Raw genomic sequence first — 14,230 nt, 5'->3', positions numbered from 1 at the left:
CTGTATGTTGGTGACCACAATGCAGGAGCAGACTGAACCAGGACTGCAAACCTGCTCCATCTTCTCGTCTCTGGAGATTTCCATTTACAAAATGTCTGTGAAGGTTCTCAGTCATCCAGGTCATTGTAGTCAAAGGAGTTTGCAAAGAAAGGCGTCTGGACTTCTTTAAGTTGCTTGAAGACGTTTCACCTCTCATCCGAGAAGCTTCTCCTCAGTGACAACAACACCTACGAAGCTTTAAAACGAGACCCCACAAGCAGCTACAAAAAGAAAGTTATAGCTTGCCTTCAAGACCTTGAAAAGGACAAAATCATTGACCGCCTCACATATCACCGCCTTTATCCAGGGGATGCCATACCCTGCATTTATGGACTTCCTAAGATCCACAAGGAAGGGGTCCCACTCAGACCCATAGTCAGTAGCATAAACTCAGCCACTTATAACATTGCAAAACACCTTGCTACCATCCTTGCACCTCTCGTGGGGAACACACCACATCAAGAACTCCACTGACTTCACCGACAAGGTCCAGAAACTTACCCTGGATCCAGATGAAACCATGGTGTCCTTTGATGTAGTCTCTCTCTTCACTTGCATACCCACCACGGAAGCAGTGGAGACTGTCAGAAAACGACTACAAGAAGACAGCTCCTTGGAAGACAGGACCAACTTCACACCCGATCAGATCTGCACACTGTTAGACCTCTGCCTTACCACAACATACTTCAAATACAACGAAGGCTTCTACAGACAAAAACATGGCTGTGCCATGGGCTCCCCTGTGTCACCTATTGTAGCCAACCTTTACATGGAGGAAGTTGAAAGAAAGGCTCTTGGCTCTTTCAAAGGAGGAGCACCCAGCCACTGGTACAGATATGTAGACGACACCTGGGTCAAAATCAAGACACAAGAAGTGGAATCCTTCACTGCGCACTTTAACGCCGTGGATAAAAACATCAAGTTCACCAGGGAAGACACAAAGGATAACTGTTTGCCTTTCCTGGACTGCGCTGTGCACATTGAAGAGAATGGCAACCTCAACATTGAAGTTTACCAGAAGCCCACACACACGGACCAGTACCTCCTCTTTGACTCCCATCACCCTCTGGAACACAAACTTGGAGTAATTAGGACCCTACACCACCGGGCAGAACATGTTCCCTCTAAGCCTGAAGAGAAAAAGAAGGAACACACACATGTAAAGGAAGCACTGAAAACATGTGGTTATCCTAACTGGGCGTTCATAAAGTCAGCAAAGAGGCACAGAAAAGAAGATCAGACACCAGCGAGGGAGGATAAGAAAGACAGACGCAACAACATTGTCATCCCCTATGTAGCCGGTGTATCAGAGAAACTCAGGAGAGTTTTCTCCAAGCACGACATCCCAGTGTACTTCAGACCAAGCAACACACTCAGACACAAACTGGTTCACCCGAAAGACAAAACTCCAAAACACAGACTGAACAACGTGGTGTATGCGGTACAGTGCAGAGAGGAATGCCCGGACGTCTACATTGGAGAGACCAAACAGCCACTTCACAAGCGTATGGCACAACATAGAAGAGCCACCTCCACAGGACAAGACTCAGCAGTCCATCTGCATCTTAAGGATAAAGGTCACTCTTTCGAGGATGCCAATGTTCACATTTTGGACAGGGAGGACAGATGGTTTGAAAGAAGAGTGAAAGAGGCCATCTATGTCCACTGTGAGCGACCATCTTTGAACAGAGGCGGTGGTTTACGACACCAACTGTCTGCCATCTATAATCCAGTTTTGAGTTCCCTCCCCAGACGCCTTAACGCCCACTCACATCCTGGGCCATCTGACCTCAGGAATTCACATGACAAGGTGGGGCCAGGTTTCACAATGGGCTCACCCGAAACCCTGGCTGATTAGGTCCCACACCCGCTTTCACACCTTGGCGCATGTGATTAGAGGATCACCAGGGGGTCCTTTGTCCCTCCTTGGGGGGGATACTCCCACTGGGTTTAAATCTGGGACTCTCGGCCATTTGACCTTAGAACTGAAGAAGCTTCTCGGATGAGAGGTGAAACGTCTTCAAGCAACTTAAAGAAGTCCAGACGCCTTTCTTTGCAAACTCCTTTGACTTCCATTTACAAAGCACCAACAACTCAAAGTTAAATATTATATTGGAAAATCTGTTTATATATGTTGTTTATATAGTATGTATAGTATATAAGGCTTTGTTCTTTTTTTTAATAAGCAGCTCATATGTCAGCAGAACTGTAGAACTGAAAGAATGTAAGAGTAGAACTCTGTGAGGACTAAGAAGGATCAGCTTTATTTCAGATTTGAGAGATAAACTTTATATTTCAGTTTGTGATGATTCTGTTCTCTTTGTGATTACAGGAGCTGCCCTCAGATTCAGACCTCAGCACCACCCAGTGAAAGCAGACAGATCATTCAACATGTTCACGTTAACTCCAAAATTAACTGATGAAAGCTGCAGCTGTTTTATTGATAAAGTCAAAAGGATTAATCACCCCTGTCACTGTCACTATATATCAGCAGTCTTGTGTTTCAGAAAGCTGCTATCTGAGACCTGTAGAGGTTCTGTTTTAAACACTGAATGCACTCAGCCACATGAAGAGCACATGAGATTTTCCCTGACACACTTAAATAAAACCTGATGAAGGTTAACTAAAAACTGGTGATCTGGAATTCTTTCAGTTTTTTTTTTTCTTCCCAATAGTGTGTTATTTACTACAAAGTAATTCAGTCATTCATACCAGTGAGCAGAGAGGATAATATATTTTTTAATATAATATCTTTATGTAAAAGTCCAGAGCTGCTGAGGATTATCCAAGTATTTATAACATTAGACAAACCAGAAGTCTCTTCTGGAGTGGGCCTACAGTGGGGTTCTGAAGATTTCCCTGTAAGGGAGCTGGTGGTGAAGATCATGAGGTCCTCCTTGATCCCTGCGATGAACTTCAGTTTTTCTGATGTTTCTGAAATGATGCCTCTCTCAGTGGGTCAACAGAACATCTGGATTTCTACAAACCTCTGGACCCAGGAAATCCAGCTTGGTCCTGATGGTCTCCCTCACCAGTTTCTCCCATGGTGGGTGTAGCTGGTAATAATTATGTGGACTCTATTATTAAATGAAAAGAACAAATTACAATACACTACTGAAACCTTCTGCTGCTGTTTTTAAAGAGGGCTCTGAAGATCTAAACAGTTTTAGATTCATTGCACTCAGTCTTCTGTTAAAATCTCAAAGGACAGTGTTACATTTTTGATAGTAATAGTAACTCTGGGTCTCTGTGGAGTATGCAGCTGATGTCATCTGTTTAAAAATGGATAACAAAAACTAAGGAATCATTCAAAAATACAGACTATTAGAGTAACAGGTGTATACCAGCGCTAACTTGCTAGCAACAAGCCTCTAACACAGTGCGAATGCTAGCGGCTAATTTAGGAAAAAATTAACAGTGATTTCAGATGTTGTAGAACTATAAAATGATAAGCTGGGTGTCTTTTTCACAATATGGACATTGACAGTCGCGGTAAACCCCATCAGCAGATAAAAAAAAAGCCTGGCCTCCAGTTTATGTTTTTTTTTTCCTCCAGCTTTATTTCAGGAGGAACAGGAACAAATATAATACACGGAGGAAACAATGTACTGCAAAATTATAATACAATGGAAGAGTGTGTTAAATTAAACAGGTAAGATACATATCAAAATTAAAAGGGGAAAGAAAAAAATAAAAAGCGAGAGATACAGTGACGTTGGATAATTAAACAAGGGCATTAAACATATTACAAATATTTACGGTTTTTAAAGCTTTTTTGTTGTCAGAGCAACAAATTGTATTCACATAGATTTCAATTTCTTTCCTAAAAGTGAGAAAGTGTGGTTTCTTGCTTGACAACTTACATTTATGGATGTGGGATTTGGCGAGGAGTAAAATCAGATTAATGATGGAGCAGCCAGGCTACGTAACTAGTGTAAGGGGGGCGTGTTCGCGGTCACATCCAGCGGGCGTGTGGGTGGGAAAGTGACGCAGTCGCTCCACCTCAAGTCACTCCTGCGCAGGCTTCGGCTCCAAAAGCGCAATATGGCAGCTCCCACAAGGGGGATATTTTGGCTTCATTTTTGCACCATGGGAGAAAGTGCTGTCGTGTCGTCTATCTTTTATACAGTCAGAGCTCCGCACCATGCAGCCCAGAGCGGCAGAGGGACTTAACTTATTTAACGCGACTCTGTCCGCGTGCCTCTAATAACCCCACAGAGCTGATCAACTGCGCTGCCAGGTTTCTTATGACTTGGAGATCTGCGGTCATCTGCGCAGGTGCAGTCCAGCAGCGACAACACAGAGACGATGTTATACTCTAAAAAATTATATTTTTTTCTGCCTATACATCAGTTCGAGATATACAGATATTTATTAAAAACACGTAATTACTCATTCAGTAATTATGGTACCAATGCACACAGGATCCCTTTTCGGTGAAGTTGGGAATATAAAAACTGTCCTGAAAGCGGCGCTGTAAATACATCTACTGGTTAAAGAGCGGTTGAAGGGTTTTATCCCCATGTGAGGATGAATGTCAGTAACATTGATAATAGCGTTTACACTGAGGTTTGTTTCAATGGAAGGCTGATACTTCAAGCATCAACAATGGCTATTAATTCCCAACAGAGCAGGAAATTTATAGGTGAAATAACAGCTAACTTAATATTTTTGGAAACGTGTTAACATACATAAAAATCTCTCTCTGTAATTTATATATGTAGGAGTGGGTTTTTATTTTTATTAAAACAAAAGATTGTGACAAAAAATGAGAACCATAAGTAGAAATACATGCATGTTTGCAGTATGGAGCTGTATTTCACACACGGTCCTACAGCTGCATTACTTGCACTACCCAGAAGTTATTTTGAGTTGATTACCTCCTTACTTCCACAGCAGATTAGCATACTGAAAATACACTGCATTCTTTATGTAACCATGTGGCACATAATGTCTTGACCTTTTGTAATATCCTCTAAATGAACAAGGCTGCTGAGGGGAACGTTTTGTCCTGGTAGTGGCCGTAGATAAATGGTCAAGGTGGTCAATAACATTAGAAGGAACCTTTGTCTAAAGGGCACTAATATAAATATCAAACATTACGACAATCTGATCACCAATTCGCAGTGAGCACAAGCACACACTTATTTACATCACTACTACTTTTTATTTGGCAAACAGCTTGAGATAATCTCTCTTTTTCAGTGTAGTGTGTGTGTGTGTGTATATATATATTATATACACACACACACACACACACACACTCTATAGTAAACCAACACATTCTGTTTTGATAACTATATTTTCTCATTTTACATCTTACAGCTTACAAATATAGCTGATCTTTTTGACAAAATTACAGATTCTGTTTGACACCTAAATTAGTATGCTATATAAAAATCCACACATCATACATTCATGATTAGAAAAAGTAGGCTATATGAAATCAGAAAAGAGGGGGGGTTAACCTAAACAAAACATCACAGTACGCAATTTCAAACAAATCCAATTAGGAGGAAGGGGAAGTCAAGGTTTCACAAACGGAGTAGTATCTTTCATCCCAAATCCAATATCAAGTCCTCTGAGAGAAGTTTGCTGCTATTCCAAAATGATCAGTACAGTGAGGATATCAAGGAACAACAACAGTACTGTCACATAAGAAGAAGAATCAGTAAATCTCAGTCCAAAGTTAGAAACTAATACCTTGCGTTGGATTATAATGGATAGTTGATAAAAACTAAACTTCGCATTGCAAACTGTACATATTCCTTCATACCTCACAATCTCGTCCTGCTTTCACCAGTGCTGTCTTAAGGCTTAGTCCAAGGATTATGCAAATGCTTGCAGGCTTTTATGCCTTGCTATCTCAGCATGAGACATCCATCTGCTTAAATTGGACATCTTTCTCACATCTGTAAGACAAAGTTGAACAGAAGTGCAGGAGCTGCCATTTGGATATTGGGAAAGCAACAAAACCATAATAAAAATCTGCCACTGTGGATGCCTCTTTGACAGGCAAATATATTTTTTATTTATTTATGTGTATATATATATATATATATATATATATATATATATATATATATATATATATATATATATATATATATATATATATGTATTTTTATGTATTTTTTCCTCTTGATGTGTAACGTAATCAAATCAGCGCAGAGCAGCGTTTGTACCATGAGGATGGACTGAAAAGGTGCTGTTGTAAAAATACAGCTGGCCTGTCATTGCTTCAGTGATGGGTCCGCCTTTGCTGGTTCACCCAAATATCACCGGTGAAGTTTTGCTTTATACACAGTATTGCTAAATATTGAGCATTGCATTCGTTTTAATGAGAAGTTACTGTTTGACTTGCTACTTTTTTTTCCTCATGTATGATACATGTCCATTGGCATCACATTGTATCAAAAACCCAGGTGACATGCTTTAAGCAAACCAGTGCTTAGAATCTTTTTTCTTTTTGAGCTGTAGATAACAAGATTAATCTCTCCAGACACCTGGATTATTACATGACAACATCTGCAAGCACTGATCTAATCATAACATCTAAATAGAAAACAAGACTGGGTTATTCTAAAACTCATTTTTGAACACTTGATCACAGGAGAAAAATGCATTTTGTTCAGTCCAAAGCTCTCAGATGCTTTTTGTTTTTTTTTTAACCTGACTTTACTAGCAATGCACCAGAACTGTGACATGGAACTGGAAGGGACTTTGATATGTAAACTGTGGGAGAGTCATATGTGAGACACACACTCGGAATACAACATTTGGTATCTGTGGGATGAAAAAGAGCAAAAAGAGAAGTGCAGGTCAGGGTAAACACACAAAATGATCATTCTCCACTTGAAAGACAAACGGTCATCATGATAAATAAATAATCCTAGATTTGAACAATAATAAGTTTTATATACTGCCATAATATATTCTAATATATTCATAATTTCATAAAGACTTTACTATATGATTTGGTTTGTGCTGTCTTTCTAAATAATTACACATAATATATACCCGTGGAATGTATTTTTTAAAATTCATCTGAGCACTTAAATTCCACCTTAAAAATTCGGTTTTCTAAGACCCGGCAGAAAGCTAGATGATGGCACACACACATAACACACACACGCACACACAGACACACGCACACACACCTTAATGAATACTAACGTTTTTGGAATGACTTAGAATCAAAACATGTAAGGACGCAGGTGTCCTACATAGATAAAAGAGAGGATCACAGCTAAAAGGTGTAGGAATGTGAAGGTTTTAACACTGCACAATGATTAAGGTAAAGATTTTCTTTACAGCGGCCTAAACGCAGTGTTACTGCCATGTAAGTGACCCATGGAAAAGGTTTTCAATACTTAACACGGGGTACAGATGGCAAACCTCCCTGTATGGCAGTGTAAAAACACAATGTGAGTGCAAAGTGTCAAAAACAGATAATGTTCATACTGACATTGTGCCATTACACCTTTCTAATTAATACGCAATTTCCACTGGCAGCAGTTTTATTACTTGAGCAGTATTAGTGAATACTTGAAGCAGTTGCCCACAGGTTAAAACACAGATGTACACACTGCAGTAGGATATTGTAAAGTGTTACCATAGAAAAGTATAAGGTGTGAATGGAGAAGATGGAGGTATATGGCACTGAACAATCTGACAGGGTCAAACAGAAGTGAAACAGGTAGTTCTGGACGGTCCTGTTTTATGTTTCATTCTTTTTCTCCTTCCTTTTTTCGGTAGAATTTCCCCCTCAGAGAGATGCTGTCCGTTTAATGTTTGGAAAATATTTCCCACGACTCTCGTCCCTCTTCACATGACTTGCCACTTTTCCAGTGTTTCACCTAAAAGAATGTTCTTATCGGATACAAAAATCAAAACAGTCGATATATATTTCCTTTTTGCTTTCCATACAGTTTTGCATTGAAAAATATGTTTTTGTTAATTTTCTTTTTTTTTGTTTTTTTTGTTTAAATTCCAGATGTCTTTATGTGGATCCAGAGCTTATTCCATCTGTAGCTACATGTGTTGGGCATCCATTATGTCCAAGTATTTGGCCTCAATGATATGAGGAAGCACGTTGTTCCTAAACACAGAGCAGAGATAATTCATGTCAGTCGGTGCTTGTTAGAGCAGAAAGAAAACATAAGAAGAAAATAAACCCCAAAGCCTTTACAGTGTCTGATTTTACCAGATAAAACTGATCGCATTCTTGTCAGTGTTACCAGTGATCATTATGAAGCGCCTTGAGGTGACTTTTGTTGTGATTTGGCGCTATATAAATAAAATTGAATTGAATTGAATTGAATCAAGAGCGCATTTCTACAGTGGCTAATATACGACCCCCCAAACTTCAAAAGATGCACTTTATGGTTTTAGGAAATGATTATGTTATACACATTTACCTCCATGGTGATCAAATGTCAACTTTAACACTATAAAATCAAACTGAAAAAAGAACGACTGACAATTTTCACTCAAATTTTTAACTCATTACTGTAACCTGATTTGTAGTACAATCCAGTTGGAAAAACATAGTTGGAGGGAACCAAAACAAACAAGTGAAAAGGGGAATACTGAATTAGCTTGCACCCAGTAACCTGAAGCACAACTTTGCTGAATAGCGATGCTGTGTCGTGTCTCCAGCATACGTGTATAGGGGAGCTGTTTGCTAACTCGCTAACATGACAATGTCGTGTTTACAGCTTGTCGCACTGCCCGGGAACACTTCTTCCCTGCACAAAAATGTACTAATGCAGGTTACCTCATGAAAAATGCATGGATCTTCAAGCCGTCAGTGTATTTATCCACTGTGATCATCTAATAAATAATTGAAACTTTACTTTTTAAATTCAGGTATTTCCGGTAGGCTTGTATGCTGTGCTTTAATTCTGCATCCTATCATTATGGTAAAAGCCTTCATACAGTGTGTTTCAAAGTTTTATCATTCCGATCAATATTTGGGTATCGTTTAGTCAGACGTTGCAGTTTTTTTTCCCATTCCACATTAAATGTTAAAGTTTAAAAACAGAATAAAGATAATTCATCATCTTGTCTATTTTATTCCCCATAATAGCGCTTTTTAGAGAGATATGAGGATTTTTGAAAGAAAAAAAGACAGCAGAAACCAGACTTCACTGTAATTTAAAGCTTTTTTCATCTAGAGGGCAGATTTAGGTCAGACACAGCTCTTGTTATTACCCGTGTGCTGCTGAATGTCACCCTGGTTTAAAGCACTCGAGAAAACAATTTTACGGGACAAAGTGGTCACAGTCGTACCTGATTGGGATTAGGAGGATCATGACCAGAGGGAAGATCATTTTCATGTACGGTATCGGGTACATGCCAAACGTACACAGCACCAGCAGCTGCATCATCTGCAGGAAGGTGAAGTAGTGGATCTTCCTCTGGGGCACTTTGCGGATGTAGTGGGTAGGTGGGTAAGACGTCTGCAAGAGGTGAGAGGATCAAGACAGATTAAAAAACAATCTCCCCTGTGGCTCTTCTTCTTCACTGTCCTCAGGTCTCCTGCAAACTTAAAGGAATGACTAAGGGAAGTGGGCAACACACACGCATTTTAAGAAGTGCACTCTGGATTTTAAATCACAACGAACATTTAGCATTCATTCCTACAACGTGCAATAACTGTTTGGGTCTCCTGTGTGACTGTATACCACAATAACATTGATTTTTGGTAGGACATGCAATCCCAGTCGAGCTGCAGCAAAAACAAATTTAGCTCCACCAACTGATCTGGTGTCAGGTACTAATCTTATTCCAAACAAAGAGCAAATAAATAAATTTAAAAAAAAAAAAAAAAAAAAAACATCACAGGACACATCTGCATCTTCTAAAGCTCGGTTGGCACCTGTACACTCAGTAAATCGGAATTATCTACAGGTGAGGAGGGAAAATGTATTCATCTGAAGAAGAAAACAGAGGCAAAGATCTGGATTTCATACGAAGCAAAAAAAATGTGGTCATTAAATTGAACAATACTTATATGAGATTTTTTAATGTTTGGTTTTACTTTTATTTAATTAATAAATTTATTTTATTTTCAGTTTAACCTTTGCATAATTATATATGTACATGAGCATAACAGCTTCTACTACAGATTTACACTTACGCAGGCTTTCTAGACAGTGAAACCTGTAAATTTTAAGTCATTTCCTCATAGCATCATTAGGAGGCGCCAGTGTGTGACATTACCAAGCGTAGGGGAAAAATGGCCTTGCTTTACATCTTTACTGAGACAGAAGGAAGGTTAAATCGGACACACAGGATAAGACACACAAGACAAACAATCAGCATTCTCTTTTAGTGTTGTTATGTGTTTGATACACGATACTAGAATAAAAATGTTAATTTTTTTATCTTATCTGTCTTAATTCACTAAACACTATCCACCTCGTACTGTGAATATACGAGCACAAAAATTATATTTGCAAATACCATTTCACTCGTGTCTGGTCCTCCAGCACCGGGCACACAGTCAACTGTTTGATCTGCAGAGCCCTGCTATCGACATATGGACACGGACACACACATTTATTCAACTGGTCCTTCCACCACACACTTTCTGACCTGCTCTTTCAGAAGGAGAGCCATTCGGTCGCACATCTGGTTTCCGTCGATGGAGGTGAGGGCGATGTAGAGGAAGAGGCCATAGAGGACAGGTTTGGGTATCCACTGCAGCGGGAGAGGCAACAGCAACACTGATATGCCAATGAAGATATTGGCAGCCAGAGACGTCAGACGGGTCTCCTTAACCTGGACGATACTGAGGAGACGCACACAATAACATACAAATGAATGGTTACTGGAAAGCCCACAATTGATTCATACAATGCAACAGACAATGCATTTTCTGGGATTTTGTTATCAGTATTGCAGCACATTTTTCATTTGAAAAATCTGGAATTTTCCAGACCCACTTCCCATAGTTTCAGGGGCCTGAGCAGTGGGGAAAAGACATGCTATATGTTTTTCCCCATATCTCATTATCAGATCCTGTTATTTTTAAAAGTACAAAAAGATTTCTGCTATTACTGATAACTCTCTTCTTACAGATTAAAAATATTAACCACTCTTTAGAACAATAAAATAACAAAAATGATCAGCATTTATGAATAACCTGTGTGATAATATGAACATCTCTTCATCCACATCATGAACAAACACACGTTTAAATTAATAAAATACAAATAAGCTTTTTGCCAAAGTATAGTTGATTTAAACATCTGCAGGGTAGTTTGGAAAAAGTAAGGAAAGCCCTAGGCTAATGACATCTACAAAAGCTAATTGAAGTCAGGCACCAGCAATCCTCCACTCCAATTAATGGAACATGATTGCAGGTGTCGGCTAGACTTAAAAAACATGTGAGCATTTTGAATTTGCTATTCAAAAATGAATCTGCTTTACAAAGTGAAATATGACAAAGATTACTTTTGATTTGTATAAAGCCGGAAAAGCTTTAAAGAATTTAAATATTAATCAGTCTACAATTAGACAAACCATGTCTACTGTTCCTGGAAATGACTCTCCAATCAGATGATCTCTGTTCATAATTCTGACGTTCATGTGTCACAGTTCACGGCTGCACTGATCATGGCATGTTCATAGCAGGACACCGCAGAAGAGGGGAAAAAAAAAAATCATGCACACCTGTCAATAAGCAACATGATGCTCTGGGAAAAAGTTTAGTGGCCTGATGAAGGCTGAACTGTTTTTGGAGAAGACCTCACCATCATTTTAAGAAAATAATAAATTTCCCAACATTTCAGGTTGGCTGTCCAAATGATGATGAAATCCCTTTTTATTGGAGTTGTTAATTCAGACTCTAGACACTGATGTTGAAAAAAAGGTTGTTATATCATCATATACATATTTTACTTCCTATGCATGCAACATGAGGGATTGCATCTGTGACCTTGGAATGACCTCATCAGGACTCTCAACCTGTGGAGCTGAAACCTCACATTTTTCTCGTGTAATTTTTATTTATTTTACTTTGTGTTTATCTTATTCTTGAGTCTTTTTAATTTAATGTCACCCGTTCAGGACTAGTAAGCACCTCCTAATAAAGATGCAATAAAAATACTTTTAGTACACCTTCAAAAATATTGGAAAACAGCTGTTCATAAACAGTCAGTGATACTAATATTCAAAATTTCCTAGGAATTTTCCAGACATATACACACTTTCAAAATTCCTAAAATTGCACACTTTTCTCCAGCTTATATCTCTAATTAAATCTTCTGAACTTATATAAGACTGTCCCCCCTAGTCTCCATTAATCATACTCAACTACTTTCTTAATCCCGAATATATGCAAACTGTAATTTTGCACATATCTGTGTGGCCAGACTGATGAACATAATCCTCTCATCTATTAAAAACTCCCTCACCTCTTCCACCCGGAGGGAAAATCTTTAGTTACATAGTAATCGCGCAATCAGGGAAGAACAGGATACAGTAGCTCGGATACAACTCAAAATTACAGTCGCCACACGCTCTGAAGACGAGCTTTAATTAAGAATCTGATTAGCACTGGAAGTGAGAGGGTGGGTAACTCACGTCTCGTAGAGGTGCCCCCCCTCGACGCGCTGCTCCACAAAAGCCAGCTGGCGCACATGGAGGGTGGAGTGGGGGAAGGCGGCATGCATCCAGGGCAACCCCAGCACTGACATTAGGATGTTAATGAGCCCAGAGAGCATCAGGTCCCAGTGATATGCAGTACCCTTCAGCAATCTGAGGAGCAATGCAACCATTACAGTCAACAACATAATGCAGCACAAAAACAGGTTAAAGCTGCCTCTAAAACCATAAAGGGACAAATTACATACAAATGTAAGAAAGTAATAGAGTACATTTACCATAAGTTATATAAATAGGTTTAAAGGCACGCACAAGAAAACTGCCATACACAAATTTTTAGAAGTCCACGTGACAGTAGTCTGCCTGTACACTCTACAACTACCAGTACACTTCTGCTAAAACCAAAAAGGGCATCTTTCTCCTAAGGTCAGTGATGCCCTTCGACAAACCTCACTCACGTTTCACTAACTTTTTCCCATTAAACATAAAAGAAAAAATCCTGTACATTTTTGTAGATTCGTTCTTTTTTCTTTTTTACAGAAAGAAAAGCACAAACCAATATGTCACTGATGATGACATCATAAGCTGAGCATGACATTACACTAATGTTACACAAAAACAAGGCTGCGACCTTTTTGATGCCACCAAACTTTTTTTTTATGCTCCTGTTAGTGAGGGATCACTGCAATGCATTATCTCTGAGGTGGTATGAGGGGGACTCTGTGCGTGTGTGTGTGTGTGTGTGTGTGTGTGTGTGTGTGTGTGTTTCTTTGGGTAGCCTAAAACTGTAAATATGCTGCCTGAAGGCAGACAGCAGCAGTTTTGTAAAGAAATATGAACACACTGATCACTAGTCGTGCCTCCTGCTCCGTGCCCTTGCATATGACATTGGCACCGCCTCATACTGTAAATTACAGTGCATAGGAAACTTTAGGTCATCAAGCATAAATCTAAGTGACAGAGGATTTTACTGGTGAAGAAGCCTTTAGCTTTATTTTCATTTATATCCACTAAACAACCATATATATAACTTTGTAAGTCGGGATCATGCTGAGAGCCTGTAAAGTCTTTATTCAATTTCAACATGTTGTCATAATTTTTAAACTAACACGACTGATGCAATCAAATATCTGTGCGGGTGGGGGAAAAAGTTCAAATGCTTCAAAAAAGATGTAAAGCAAATAAAGGAATGGACCGGATAAAATAATACAAAGAACAAAGCTGCAGGAGAAATAGTTTCAGCTGTTTGGGACTCTTTTATTAATGACATATGAAGGAAAACATGAGGTATAAACAAAGTGAATTCTGTTTACCACTCTTTTTCATCTCACAGTGAGTCCCATTTTTAGACATCTTTAATTTTTTTTCTGAATTTTGAGGACTAGTGGATATCTGCCCTCTGGGGAATTCTTCCATATTTGGAGCAGACATTTAGATCCAATTAATCTCTGTCCAACAAATGTACAAGCCAATGCCAGAAATTCCATCACTATAGGTTTTCACTGTAGGGCTGCTAGATGGTTGATGGCTCTAAATTGGCCCATCCAATGCAAATTTAGAAGAACTGGGTAAAAGC

General features: G+C 39.1%; 1 protein-coding gene and 1 long non-coding RNA gene across 8 annotated transcripts in view; both read right to left on the bottom strand.

The window, feature by feature from the left end:
• Positions 1 to 2,385: 2,385 nt before the first annotated feature.
• LOC112843137 (uncharacterized) lies at positions 2,386 to 6,093 on the bottom strand. Its single transcript, XR_003215280.1, has 2 exons — positions 3,903 to 6,093; positions 2,386 to 3,116 (listed from the first exon to the last, which is right to left on the bottom strand). It is a non-coding gene; the product is annotated as an uncharacterized LOC112843137 (long non-coding RNA).
• Positions 6,094 to 7,541: 1,448 nt separating this feature from the next.
• slc4a11 (solute carrier family 4 member 11) overlaps positions 7,542 to 14,230 on the bottom strand; it is a 99,803-nt gene continuing 93,114 nt past the window's right edge. For 6 of the 7 annotated variants that reach the window (XM_025901015.1, XM_013272936.3, XM_019349079.2 and 3 more), the window contains exons 18-21: positions 12,634 to 12,807; positions 10,642 to 10,837; positions 9,334 to 9,503; positions 8,074 to 8,140 (exon numbers count right to left, since the gene is read on the bottom strand). In XM_025901015.1, coding sequence (XP_025756800.1) covers positions 8,074 to 8,140; positions 9,334 to 9,503; positions 10,642 to 10,837; positions 12,634 to 12,807 — 607 coding nt within the window. Of the gene's footprint in view, positions 8,141 to 9,333; positions 9,504 to 10,641; positions 10,838 to 12,633; positions 12,808 to 14,230 lie in introns of all 7 variants that reach the window. The other variant, XM_025901014.1, reaches the window with a different exon arrangement.

Source organism: Oreochromis niloticus, linkage group LG19 (assembly GCF_001858045.2).
Source record: "Oreochromis niloticus isolate F11D_XX linkage group LG19, O_niloticus_UMD_NMBU, whole genome shotgun sequence".
NCBI lineage: Eukaryota > Metazoa > Chordata > Actinopteri > Cichliformes > Cichlidae > Oreochromis > Oreochromis niloticus.
This window is presented reverse-complemented; position numbering and strand designations above follow the sequence as displayed.